This window comes from Oncorhynchus mykiss, chromosome 6, assembly GCF_057628025.1.
Source record: "Oncorhynchus mykiss isolate SJ-2025 chromosome 6, ASM5762802v1, whole genome shotgun sequence".
Lineage (NCBI taxonomy): Eukaryota > Metazoa > Chordata > Actinopteri > Salmoniformes > Salmonidae > Oncorhynchus > Oncorhynchus mykiss.
In genome coordinates, this window is record NC_143027.1 from 37,595,313 (window position 1) to 37,609,166 (window position 13,854).

The following is a 13,854-nucleotide window of genomic DNA, read 5'->3' on the forward strand; positions in this document are numbered from 1 at the left end:
GTTTTTGCTTTGTCATTATGGGGTATTGCGTGTAGATTGAGGACATTTTTTTTTTTATTTAATCCAATTTAGAATAAGGCTGTAACGTAACAAAATGTAGAAAAAGGGGTCTGAATTATTTCCAAAGGCACTATATGTTATGCCCTGGTCAGCAAAAAGGTACAGTATGTGTGTGAGTGAGTGACCCATGGTCACATGTAGAATAGTCATATAACTCATGAATGTTGATCAGTCAACCCTATCACCACCCAAACCAGCCCCAATACCAGTTGTCCTGTTATTGAGCCAGCAGAGGGGGAGAGGGCAAGGTTTCAAAGAGAGAGAGGGGGTTAGGAAGAGAGGGTCAGAGAGAGAGAGAGAGAGAGAGGGTGCGAACTGAGAACAACTTTTCCCCATTGTTCGGTTTGGTGTTGTCAATAGTTCATTCGAGATCCAGTGATAGGCTATGTTATCATTGATGCATTCCTGCAATTAACAGAAGACCTCTCTTTCTCTCCATTTGCTCATTTCAGGCCAGGAAACTACGCCAGGTAAGACATCTTATTGTACATATATTAACCTGTTTTCCAGGTGTAGTTTAGTATGATTCCATTAGCAGAATCAAGACTCCCCTGCTGGAGATGGCAAATAGAAACAAACGCAACTCGGGCTGTTACTACTTGCTGAAGTATAGACAAGTGATGATTTTCGGAAGTCTGTATAAATTGTTGAAACTTGATGATTTATGAAATGCATTTTGGAATAATGTTTTACTTGTAGACTTTGATTTCCCATTACATAAATATACACTGGCATCTGTCAATGGATCATATATTTTTAATGTTCTTTGGGAAATAATGTTTGAACAGAAAATTGTTCTGAAGCAAAACGTCTAAAGCAATTTGGTTTAATGGAATTGAATTGCTGCTAACTGATTAAGAATGTACTCAAAACCATTTTAATCTCAATTACTATATATTATAATATTGTAAGCACTTCTCATGATACTTTTATTTTAATATTGTAAGCACTTCTCATGATACTTTCTCAACAGAATATTTTTGGTGTGATAGGTTTGTGATTGTTTCAGAAACAGACATTGTAGTCTGTTAGGCAGATGTGACAATTGAATGTACGCCAGAGAGAGGTGGGGTGAGATAGGAGGGGGGAACTGTGCGTGACAGGACTGTTGTGTGTGTGGTGCACGTGTGTGAGAGAGAGAGAGAGAGAGAGGGAATGATAGAGAGACAACGATAGACAGAGAGCAGGAGGGCGATAAAGAGAGAGCGAGAGAGAGAAAAAGAGGGGGAGAGAGAGAAAGACACATCGTTACAACATTGTACATATACATACTGACATTTGAAATGTCTTTATTCTTTTGGAACTTCTGTGAGTGTAATGTTTATTGTTCATTTTATTTTATGTTTATTTCACTTTTGTATATTATCTACTTCACTTGCTTTGGCAATGTTAACATATGTTTCCCATGCCAATAAAGCCCCGTGAATTGAATTGAAAGAGAGACGAAGGGAAAGAGAGGCAGAGGGATCGAGAGAGAAACATAGAGAGAAGGGGGGGGGGGGGGGCATAGGGAGGGTGAGTGAGAGAGAGACCAAAGACCTATTGTTTGTATCTATCAGTGTGGCTGCATGTCCACATTAAGTGGGTTTGCAGGCCCATCGATCAGGCTGGCAGAGCAGAGAGGTGATGGCCTGTAGGTCCCACTCATCCTGCCCACTGGGTGTGAAGGACACTGATGTGACAGAACTAATTACACACACAGGAAGCCAGCAATAACAAGAGCCACACAAGCTCAACACGGCCTCAACACAGCCTTAACCACCTACGGCCATAACAAACCTATTCCCCTAATCCACTTAAAAATTATATTTAGGTATTTTTTTAATTCGTCCACTGATGTAACATTCCCAAACTGTTTTGCATGACAGCAATCAAGTTTAAGATATAGGACTTTAAAAAAGCTAAATGTAACTTGCCTTATCATTGTGATAATGCAAAACGCATCATCATAATGATGTGGCATCATGATGATGTGTTCTCTGGGAATACTATGCCACAGTAACATGAGTCGCCTAAGTATTGCAAATAGCTTTCCCAGTTTAAGAAAATATCTAGTGGTATGTCATGTGCTGAAGTACTCTGCTTATCTGTTTTAATTATGCATCTTTCCATTGAGTTAGCCTCCAATTTAATTATTTCCTCATTGATCTGTGATCATCAGAAGTCAATGCAGCTGGGTCTCTCTCTCTCTCTCACACACACGTGCACGGGGACACACACAGACACAATAGCAGTATGCACATGCACACAAACACAATAATTGTACACACACACACAAACACACACACAAACACAAAAGTTGTACACACACACAGACACACAAACACAATAGTAGTATATAGTCAGTCACAACCGGACACTCTTCTACATATACAGTATCTACACTCCCCTCCATATGTAATTGGACAGTGAAAATATATATTTTTCAATTGTCTCTATACTCGTTGGATGCATTTTCAGTTTATTGTGGGTGACTGAAGTAAAAAAAATAAAACAAGTAAGTAGATACGATGTTTCTGAGACACTTCTAAATGAATCCTGAGAATGCCATGATTAAGAAAAATCATGAATTAATAATGATGTGTGAGAAGGTTACAGAGGCTACAACAAAACATGCTAACCTCTCACCATTACCAATAACAGGGGAGGTTAGCATTTTTGTGGGATATGATCTTTGTGCCTCTAACATTCTCATCCATCATTAATCACTATTCATTCTTGGTAATCCAAAATGTTCCAAAATATATGATATTCTTACTTCGAATAAAGGTCACTCCAAATTAAACATTATTCACCATTCAGTCGCTATTGGGAAAAATATAATCTGAAACACAACCAAAACAAAATGCAAATGCATCCAACAAGTTTGTCGGGTCACAAGCTTGATGTAGTCATTGAGTGCAAGGAATATGGGACCAAATACTAAACGTTTGACTACTGTAATGCACTATAAGTGAATTTGTCCAAATACCTTCGACTTCACATGGGGGGACTAGATACAAGTGCATTAAATTCTAAACAGGACCACAGATATGTATCAAAAGAACTTGAAATAAAAGGTGACATTTTGTACTTTTGCCTCATATGAAACACTGATCTCAAATCCAAAATGCAGGAGTATCTAGCCAAATTGAAAATGTTTTCTTCACTGTCCAAATATATGTGGAGGGGAGTGTATATATATATTTATGTATTTATTAAATATATATATAAAAATATACATGTATATATAAACTCAGCAAAAAAAGAAACATCCCTTTTTCAGGACCCTGTCTTTCAAAGACAATTTGTAAAAATCCAAATAACTTCACAGATCTTCATTGTGAATGGTTTAAACACTGTTTCTCGTGTTTGTTCAATGAACCATAAACAATTAATGAACATGCACCTGTGGAACGGTCGTTAAGACACTAACAGCTTACTGACGGTACGCAATTAAGTTCACAGTTATGAAAACTTAGGGCACTGAAAAAGCCTTTCTACTGACTCTGAAAAACACCAAAAGAAAGATGCCCAGGGTCCCTGCTCATCTGCGTGAACGTGCCTTATGTATGATGCAAGGAGGCATGAGGAATGCAGACGTGGCCAGGGCAATAAATTGCAATGTCCGTACTGTGAGACGCCTAAGACAGCGCTACAGGGAGACAGGACGGACAGCTGATCATCCTCGCAGTGGCAGACCACATTGTAACAACACCACAGGATCGGAACATCCGAACATCACACCTGCGGGACAGGTACAGGATGGCAACGACAACTGCCAGAGTTACACCAGGAACGCACAATCCCTCCATCAGTCCTCCATCAGTGCTCAACAACAACGTCGCCAATGAGCACAAACCCACCGTCGCTGGACCAGACAGGACTGGCAGTGCTCTTCACTGATGGTCGGATTCCCGTTTATTGTCGAAGGAATGAGCGTTACACCGAGGCTTGTACACCTTGTACTTGGAGGTGGAGGGTCCATCATAGTCTGGGGCGGTGTGTCACAGCATCATCGGACTGAGCTTGTTGTCATTGCAGGGCAATCTCAACGCTGTGCGTTACAGGGAAGACATCCTCCTCCCTCGTGGTACCCTTCCTGTAGGCTCATCCTGACATGACCCTCCAGCTTGACAATGCCACCAGCCATACTGCTCGTTCTGTGCATGATTTCCTTTAAGACAGGAATGTCAGTGTTCTGCCATGGCCAGCGAAGAGCCCGGATCTCAATCCCATTGAGCATGTCTGGGACCTGTTGGATCGGAGGGTGAGGGCTAGGGCCATTTGTTATGAGATTTTGATGAATAATGACTAAATTAGGTATACATTATTTAGCTTAAAACTACAACTAAACAGAATACAACTATGTTACTGTATGGATGTATGAATCTTATTATAATCATAGTACTGAATATAATGTGTGTAATTATAATCAAGGATTAGAATAAAGACTCTCTGTTCCTTGTTAGAAACGAATGAAGTTATTGTCAGACTGGCTAGAATGCTGTGTTCCTTACGGACATCTTATCTCTACACAGGGAGAGGAGAGACCTTGGGCTAGTAGTAAATTATTTAACAGGTGGTGGTCGATGTGGGAAGGCTTGTGAACTATACTGCCATTGTATCGGAGTGGAGGAAGGACAGTTTAGAACCTATGACGTCATTTTTAGTTTATAACCTGTTGTAAATTGTACCATGATCAGTACTCTCGAGAATAAACGCTATTGATTGATTTTGAGACTGGCCTCTGTCTATTTTATGCAAATAAGTATCTTATAAATTCTTAGAAATGGGCAGAGTGTTTTAATTGAATTGGTTAATAAACGTATAGGAATCAAATTCCTTTAACACCATTCCCCCCAGAAAACTTGCAGGTGCCTTGGTGGAAGAGTGGGATAACATCTCACAGCAAGAACTGGAAAATCTGGTGTAGTCCATGAGGAGATGCACTGCAGTACTTAATGCAGCTGGTGGCCACACCATATACTGACTATTACTTTTGATTTTGACCCCCCCCCCCCCCCTTGTTCAGGGACACATTATTCCATTTCTGTTAATCACATGTCTGTGGAACTTGTTCAGGTTATGTCTCAGTTGTTGAATTTTGTTATGTTCATACAAATATTTACCCATGTTAAGTTTGCTGAAAATCAATGCAGTTGACAGTGAGGACGTTTTTTTGTTGTTGCTGAGTTTATGTACATTTTTGTTAACGTAATGGTTGTGTAAGTTGTGCTTAATATACACTGTTATTTTGCAAATCTTTCCCGTAGTCTTTTTTGTCCTCCAGGATGGACCATGAGCGAATGGGAGACCGGGGAATGGGGGGCATTCACCATCGATATGAAGAGGAGGGTGAGTGAGATACAGTACATCAGGCTTTCATCCTAATCTAAAAATACATTGCTGTTCCTTTTTAAAACAAACATTATGTATATTGTACAATGGGCCTATCATAATGGAATTGGTCAAACTTTTTATTGCTTACAAGAAGACATGAGAGATGTTTTAAAGTAATCGACAAGTTCAGATCAGTTACTTTTAATTGCATAGCATTCATCATTTTATTTGTATTTAAATATCTAATGTATATTTATTAGATCAATCATTTGCGTAAATGTGCAATTTATCTCAATGAAGAATAATGATAATTGGCGATTGCAAAGATTAAAGATCAACATGATTGGGATCGACATTGGATACCATTTTATATGCAGACATGAGTTTGCATGTGTGTGTCTGTGTGTTTGCGTCTGTGTGTGTGTGTGTGTGTGTGTGTGTGTGTGTGTGTGTGTGTGTGTGTGTGTGTGTGCATGCATGCATGCGCGTGTGTGTATGCGTGTGAAAGATTGTGTGTAAACCTGTGTGTGTGTGTTTGCATGTACTTTCAGTTTGGGTCACCGTGTCCTGAGCAGACCTGTGTCTATCAATTTGCCAGCAGGGATGTGTGTTGTTCCAGCAATGATTTCACTGTATTCAGCGTTGCACTGAGGAGGATGTCCCCGAGTTAGTTAGGACTAGGCCTCGCATGCTAGGATAATTTTTGTCTAGCTTCCGGGCTCCTTCAGGCAAATAATATTCCATTATTTCAACAGTTTTTTTTGTTGCACCATTGGTTTAGAACAATGTTCTAATTGCCAATAATGTTTAATTGTTGGCAACAACACAAAAGTTGACATGGTTGTGGTTTGTAGCTGACAGGAAAACATGACAAAGTATGTCACTTATGAAAGATCATGTGCAGAAGAAGAGTGGTCTTTTACAGTATGCAAATCATTAACAACAATGCATTTGATTTGTCATTCATTATGTAAGTGAGTGGCTTTTTCATTAGAGCAACATACACGAACACTGTATCATCATTTATTCATTGTTTGTTTCAATGACTGAACATTCATGGACATGTTCCTTTGTGTACCAGGGGTTAATGAATGATGTGATGGGACTCAGTTATTATGTGTTGGTTGTTGCTTGGCTTTTCTAGGTATTGTACTGTACAACTATTATCAGGCCTTGCTTGATGGATTTTTAATGATGTTCTGTTTCATGTTTTGCAGTACATTTCCCTCGATGACATGTTAATGTACTTTAATACCGTTTCTTTCCAGACCATTAGTCCAACTGCATTGGTGTCCCAGTACCCAACTTTGTTGTTAACTTAACTTTGGATTACCGTTTGTCCACAGACCAGCAGAACATCTACATCGGTGTCCCGGTGCCTCGTGGGTACAGACGGAAGCGCCGGCGAAGACGTTCTGCAGGGGGCCATGAGGCGGGGAACATGGAGAGGGGGGACAGTCACTATGACCAGCACAAACAACATGACCACGAGCATGATGACAGGGATAGATACAGAGACATAGACATTGAGGAGGGACTCGTGGACCAACACGACATCCAAGTCCCTCAAGACATCAACCGCACAGGTAAGTCATGGTCTGCATCCCAAATGGCAACCCTATTTGCTATGTAGTGCACTTATTTTTTTTATCAGGTCCACAATCACATTACACTTCAGTGCCTATGCACCATAACAACCAATGGTCAGAGGTGATTTTAGCATGTAAATCTTGGTGGGGCAAACTCAACTGTTTTATTATCATGCATGCCAGCAAAGCCACAACACAACACTAAACAATACATGAATTGCACTATAACGGTGACAAACAGTGCCCAAAAACTGTTAGGGCCTACATAATGCTGTCCCAAAAGCAGAGCTTTCTTTTCAGCACCATGGAGTGAATCCTTACCACCGCCACACCCGACTATCAGCGGAGCCTTGCCTGGCGGCGAAACTGTTCATTCAGCCTCATTTAGTGCCTTTCTAAAAAAACATAGCTGACTTTTCTTTCACGTTTATTTAACCAGGTAGGCTATCTGAGAACAAGTTCTCATTTACAACTGCGACCTGGCCAAGATAAAAAAAAAGCAGTGAGACACAAACAACAACACAGAGTTACACATGGAATAAACAAAACATACAGCCAATAACCCAATAGAAAAAAAGTATATATACAGTGTGTGTAAATGAGGTAAGATAAGGGAGGTAAGGCAATAAATAGGCCATAGTGGCGAAATAAATACAATTTAGCAATTAAACACTGGAGTGATAGAGACTGGAGTGATAGGTGTGCAGAAGATGAATGTGCAAGTAGAGATACTGGGGTGCAAAGGAGCAAAAAATAAAATAAATAACAGTATGGGGATGAGGTAGTTGGATGGGCTATTTACTGATTGACTGTGTACAGGTGCAGTGATCTGTGAGCTGTTCTGACAGCTGGTGCTTAAAATTAGTGAGGGAGATATGAGTCTCCAGGTTCAGTGATTTTTTGCAATTTGTTCCAGTCATTTGGCAGCAGAGAACTGGAAGGAAAGGCGGCTAAGGTAGTAATTGGCTTTGGCGGTGACCAGTGAAATATACCTAGCTGGAGCGCGTGCTACGGGTAAGTGCTGCTATGGTGACCAGTGAGCTGAGATAAGGCAGGGCTTTACCTAGCAAAGACTTATAGATGACCTGGTGCCAGTGGGTTTGGCAACGAATATGAAGCGAGGGCCAGCCAACGAGAGCATACAGGTTGCAGTGGAGGGTAGTATATGGGGCTTTGTTGACAAAACAGATGGCACTGTGATAGACTGAATCCAATTTGCTGAGTAGAGTGTTGGAGGCTATTTTGTAAACGACATCACCGAAGTTAAGGATCGGTAGGATAGTCAGTTTTACGAGGGTATGTTTGACTGCATGAGTGAAGGATGCTTTGTTTTGAAATAGGAAGCCGATTCTAGATTTAATTTTGGATTGGAGATGCTTAATGTGAGCCTGGAAGGAGAGTTTACAGTCTAAGCAGACACCTAGGTATTTGTAGATGTCTACATATTCTAAGTCAGAACCGTCCAGAGTAGTGATGCAGGATGGGCGGGCAGGTGATGGTAGCGATCGGTTGAAGAGCATGCATTTAGTTTTCCATGGTTGACTTGATTAAACCTCTTAAGGATCGCCCCTTTTTTTCAATTTTCGCCTCAAATGACATACCCAAATCTAACTGCCTGTAGATCAGGCCCTGAAGCAAGGATATGCATATTCTTGGTACCATTTGAAAGGAAACACTTTGGAGTTCGTGGAATGTAGGAGAATATAACACAATGGATCTGGTAAAAGATAATACAAAGACAATAAACAACCTTTCTTTTGTATTTTTTTGGTACCATCATCTTTAAAATGCAAGAGAAAGGCCATAATGTATTATTCCAGCCCAGGTGCACCAACTGGGAACTCTGGTAAAAAAAACACGGTTGAATCATGACGTCAGTGATCTTCAAGTCGACGCTCTAGAAAGAGGCCTGAGTTCCCGACTTGGAATTCCGAGTTGGATGACCATTCAAAACTTATTTTTCCAGCTCATTTTTTTTCCAGAGTTCCCAGGTGTCTTGAAGTCAAAGCTTTTCCAGTTCTGAGTTTCCAGTTGTTTTGAACGTGGCAGAAGTCATGCTGGATTGACAGCATGACCAATGTATTCAACCTTTTCTGGCCCATGGTGTTGCATGTGAATGTTTATCCTTTTAAGTTTGGAAAAGAGACCCTTAAACCCAGACTTGGACCCTCTTCACTGACTAGCAGGCTAGTGATTGCTTTGTAACGCTTGCAGTTAACCACTGATTCGTTCCAAACCACTCATTGTTGAATTTGCGATTTTCAACTTCTGTAATGTTTATGTCCAATAGCCAATGAGCACCGATACTTTTTATCTCTAATTTATCTTCATATGACAACAATTGCAAGGATTTGGCAGTAGATTGTCGACTTGATTCATGATAATGACTGCTTGTCTATCTTGCTACTTAAGATTTTGAAAGTATGATGTTGACATGATCAGTCCAATCACAGCTACGGTAAATAAAACGTGATTTGATGTCATTTTGTCTGTGGCCAATGACATTGAGCCTTTTTTGGATTGGCACTTCTAATGTAAATCTATGGCAGCACCCAAGGGGTTTGAATTTTCGAGCTCTCCCTGTAGATTTTGGGGTGACGTAGTGTCCCCATGAGTGACAGAACACTGAGCCAATCACGGCGCAACTAGAGAACAGTACCAACCGCTACGCTCTGTATTTTCCACTGGCTGGCCCACCACCACAGAAAACACTAAGCAAAGCTGAAACACCTGAATTTTGGAGCTGCATTACTCTAGAAAGCAAAAAAAGAGACCATGTTTGCCCCACCTGTCCTGAACGACGGGTCGTCATTGACAATGATGTATACTGTATGTATGGGCAATTCCATGGTTATGCTGAAACTCAGATTTTTCACTTACAATGTATACCAAACAAAAAAATGTTGATTAAAAGCAAACCATACAAGTCTATGCACAATGACTACTTTTAACAATTTACACTGAACATTTTACAAAAACACATTTATTGGAAGAACTGTGCAGATGCAAAGTTAGTGAAGTGGATTTACACCCGGCAACGGAATTGTGGTAACGCAGTTTCATCATGTGTCCCTGATCTGTACTACACAGAAATGCATAATTAAGTTAAATATCATTCTCTTCATGGTTATGTATCCTAAATAGATAGGCACACAAAAATGTATGAATATGCATTATCCTCCTTGGCATATTTGTGTATTATTCTACACAATGGCTATTATTTTTAATGAGCTCTGGCCCCAAACAAGACCCAATTTAGTTGGTCTGAACCGGACCAAATCTGAACCAATCATTTACGTGTATGTTTCACAAGTTTGGACATCAACGTACAGCACAGTAAGGCTCAGTAGAGTACAGCATAGAACAGTATAGTAGAGTTCAGTACAGTACAGTAGAGTAGACTACAGTACAGTACACTAATTTAGAGTTCAGTGCAATACAGTAGTACAGTAGAGTATAGTTCAGTACAGTAAAGTACAGTGCAGTAGAGTACAGTACAATAGAGTACACTATAGTGTGCTCAACTCTAGTGTGCTCTACTGTGTACAGTACTGAACTCTACAGTACTGTACTCTACTTTTCTTTACTGTACTGAATTCTACAGTACTGAATAGGAGTATAACGGTACACATATTCAACCTTGGTTCTGTGTGCACCGTGAACCCAAATGAACGAACACACACACACACACATACATACATACATACATACATACATACAGTACCAGTCAAAAGTTTGGACGCACCTACAGTTGAAGTCGGAAGTTTACATACCCCTTAGCCAAATACATTTAAACTCAGTTTTTCAATTCCTGACATTTAATCAGAGTAAAAACTCCCTGTCTTAGGTCAGTTAGGAACACCACTTTATTTAAGAATGTGAAATGTCAGAATAATAGTAGAGAGAATGATTTATTTCAGCTTTTATTTATTTCATCACGTTCCCAGTGGGTCAGAAGTTTACATACAAATCAAATCAAAGTTTATTTGACACGTGCGCCGAATACAACAGGTGAAATGCTTACTTACAGGCTCTAACCAATAGTGTGAAAAAAGGGTATGTGTTTGTGTGTGTGTGTGTGTGTGTGTAGATAAGTAAAGAAATAAAACAACAGAAAAAAGACATTTGAAGATAACAGTAACAAGGCTATATACAGACAACGGTCATTCAGGCTTATTAAGGTAGTATGTACATGTAGGTATGGCTAAAGTGACTATGCATATATGATAAACAGAGAGTAGCAGCAGCTTAAAAGAGGGGTTGAGGGGGGGGCACACAATGCAAATAGTCTGGGTAACCATTTGGTTACCAGTTCAGGAGTCTTATGGCTTGGGGGTAAAAACTGTTGAGAAGCTTTTTTGTCCTAGACTTGGCACTCCGGTACCGCTTGCCATGCGATAGTAGAGAGAACAGTCTATGACTGGGGGGGCTGGGGTATTTGACAATGTTTAGGGCCTTCCTCTGACACCGCCTGGTGTAGAGGTCCTGGATGGCAGGCAGCTTATCCCCAGTGATGTACTGGGCCGCACGCACTACCCTCTGAAGTGCCTTGCGGTCGGAGGCCGAGCAATTGCCGTACCAAGCAGTGATGCAACCGGTCAGGATGCTCTCGATGTTGCAACTGTAGAACCTTTTGAGGATCTCAGGACTCATGCAAAATCTTTTTAGTTTCATGAGGGGGAATAGGCTTTGTCGTGCCCTCTTCATGACTGTCTTGGTGTGTTTGGACAATTCTAGTTTGTTGTTGATGTGGACTCCAAGGAACTTGAAGCTCTCAACCTTCTCCACTACAGCCCCGTCGATGAGAATGGGAGCGTACTCGGTGGTCCTTTTCCTGTAGTCCACAATAATTTCCTTAGTCTTGGTTACGTTGAGGGATAGGTTGTTATTCTGGCACCACCCGGCCAGGTCTCTGACCTCCTCCCTATGGGCTGTCTCGTCGTTGTCGGTGATCAGGCCTACCACTGTTGTGTCATCTGCAAACGTAATGATGGTGTTGGAGTCGTGCCTGGCCATGCAGTCGTGGGTGAACAGGGAGTACAGGAGGGGACTGTGAGCACGCACCCCTGGGGAGCTCCAGTGTTGAGGATCAGCGTGGCAGATGTGTTGCTACTTACCCTCACCACCTGGGGAGGGCCTGTCAGGAAGTCCAGGATCCAGTTGCAGAGGGAGCTGTTTAGTCCCAGGGTCCTTAGCTTAGTGATGAGCTTTGAGGTACTATGGTGTTGAACGCAGAGCTGTAGTCAATGAATAGCATTCTCACATAGGTGTTCCTTTTTTCCAGGTGGGAAAGGGAAGTGTGGAGTGCAGTAGAGATTGCATCATCTGTAGATCTGTTTGGGCGGAATGCAAATTGGAGTGGGTCTAGGGTTTCTGGGATAATGGTGTTGATGTGAGCCATTACCAGCCTTTCAAAGCACTCCATGGCTACAGAGCCTTTGTGTTCTTGGGCACAGGGACTATGGTGGTCTGCTTGAAACATGTTGGTATTACAGACTCAATCAGGGACATGTTGAAAATGTCAGTGAAGACACCTGCCAGTTGTTCGGAGCACACGTCCTGTTAATTTGTCTGGCTCCGCAGCCTTGTGTATGTTGACCTGTTAAAAGGTCTTACTCACATCGGCTACGGAGAGCGTGATCACACAGTCTTCCAGAACAGCTGATGCTCTCATGCAGGCCTCAGTGTTGCTTTCCTCGAAGTGAGCTTTGAAGTGATTTAGCTCGTCTCGTAGGATCGTCTCACTGGGCAGCTCGCAGCTGTGCTTCCCTTTGTAGTCTGTAATAGTTTGCAAGCCCTGCCACATCCGACTAGCGTCGGAGCCGGTGTAGTATGATTCAATCTTAGCCCTGTATTGACGCTTTGCCTGTTTGATGGTTCGTCACAGGGCATAGCGGGATTTCTTGTAAGCTTCCGAGTTAGAGTCCCGCAACTTGACCCTTTAGCTCAGCAGCAACTTGACCCTTTAGCTCAGTGCAAATATTGCCTCTAATCCATGGCTTCTGGTTGGGGTATGTACGTACAGTCACTGTGGGGACGACGTCCTCTATGCACTTATTGATAAAACCAGTGACTGATGTAGTGTTTTCCTCAATGTCATCGGAAGAATCACGGAATATCTTCCAGTCTTTGATAGCAAAACTGTCCTGTAGTTTAGCATCTGCTTTATCTGACCACTTTCTTATTGCCCGAGTCACTGGTGCTTCCTGCTTTAATTTTTGCTTGTAAGCAGGAATCAGGAGGATAGAGTTGTGGTCGGATTTACCAAATGCAGGGCGAGGGAGAGCTTTGTACGCGTCTCTGTGTGTGGAGTAAAGGTGGTCCAGAGTTTTTTTCCCTCGGTTTGCACATTTAACATGTTGATAGAGATTTGGTAGAACTGATTTAAGTTTCCCTCCATTAAAGTCTCCGGCCACTAGGAGCGCCGCCTCTGGGTGAGTGGTTTCCTGTTTGCTTATTTCCTTATACAGCTGACTGAGTGCGGTCTTAGTGCCAGCATCTGTTTGTGGTGGTAAATAAACAGCCCCGAAAAGTATAGCTGAAAACTCTCTAGGCAAGTAGTGTGGCCTGCAATTTATCACAATATACTCTACTTCAGGCAAGCAAAATCTAGAGACTTCTTTAGATTTCGTGCACCAGCTGTTGTTTACAAATATGCACAGACAGCCCTCCCTTTGTCTTACCGGAGTGTGTTGTTCTATCCTGCCGGATCAGCATATATCCCGCTTTCTGAATATCCATGTCGTCATTCAGCCACGATTCCGTGAAACATAGGATATTACATTTTTTTTGGTAGGATATTCGTGATCGTACCTAGTCTAATTTATTGTCCAATGATTGTACGTTGGCGAGTAATATTGACGGTAACGGCAGCTTTCCTACT

General features: G+C 41.6%; 1 protein-coding gene across 4 annotated transcripts in view; it reads left to right on the plus strand.

Moving 5' to 3' along the window:
• The first annotated feature begins 390 nt into the window (after window positions 1-390).
• Window positions 391-13,854, plus strand: part of LOC110526893 (electrogenic sodium bicarbonate cotransporter 4) — a 57,239-nt gene continuing 43,775 nt past the window's right edge. For all 4 annotated transcript variants that reach the window (XM_090237880.1, XM_090237881.1, XM_090237882.1 and 1 more), the window contains exons 1-3: window positions 391-530; window positions 5,316-5,397; window positions 6,729-6,968. In XM_090237880.1, coding sequence (XP_090094006.1) covers window positions 5,334-5,397; window positions 6,729-6,968 — 304 coding nt within the window. In that variant the 5' untranslated portion in view covers window positions 391-530; window positions 5,316-5,333. The remainder of the gene's footprint in view (window positions 531-5,315; window positions 5,398-6,728; window positions 6,969-13,854) is intronic.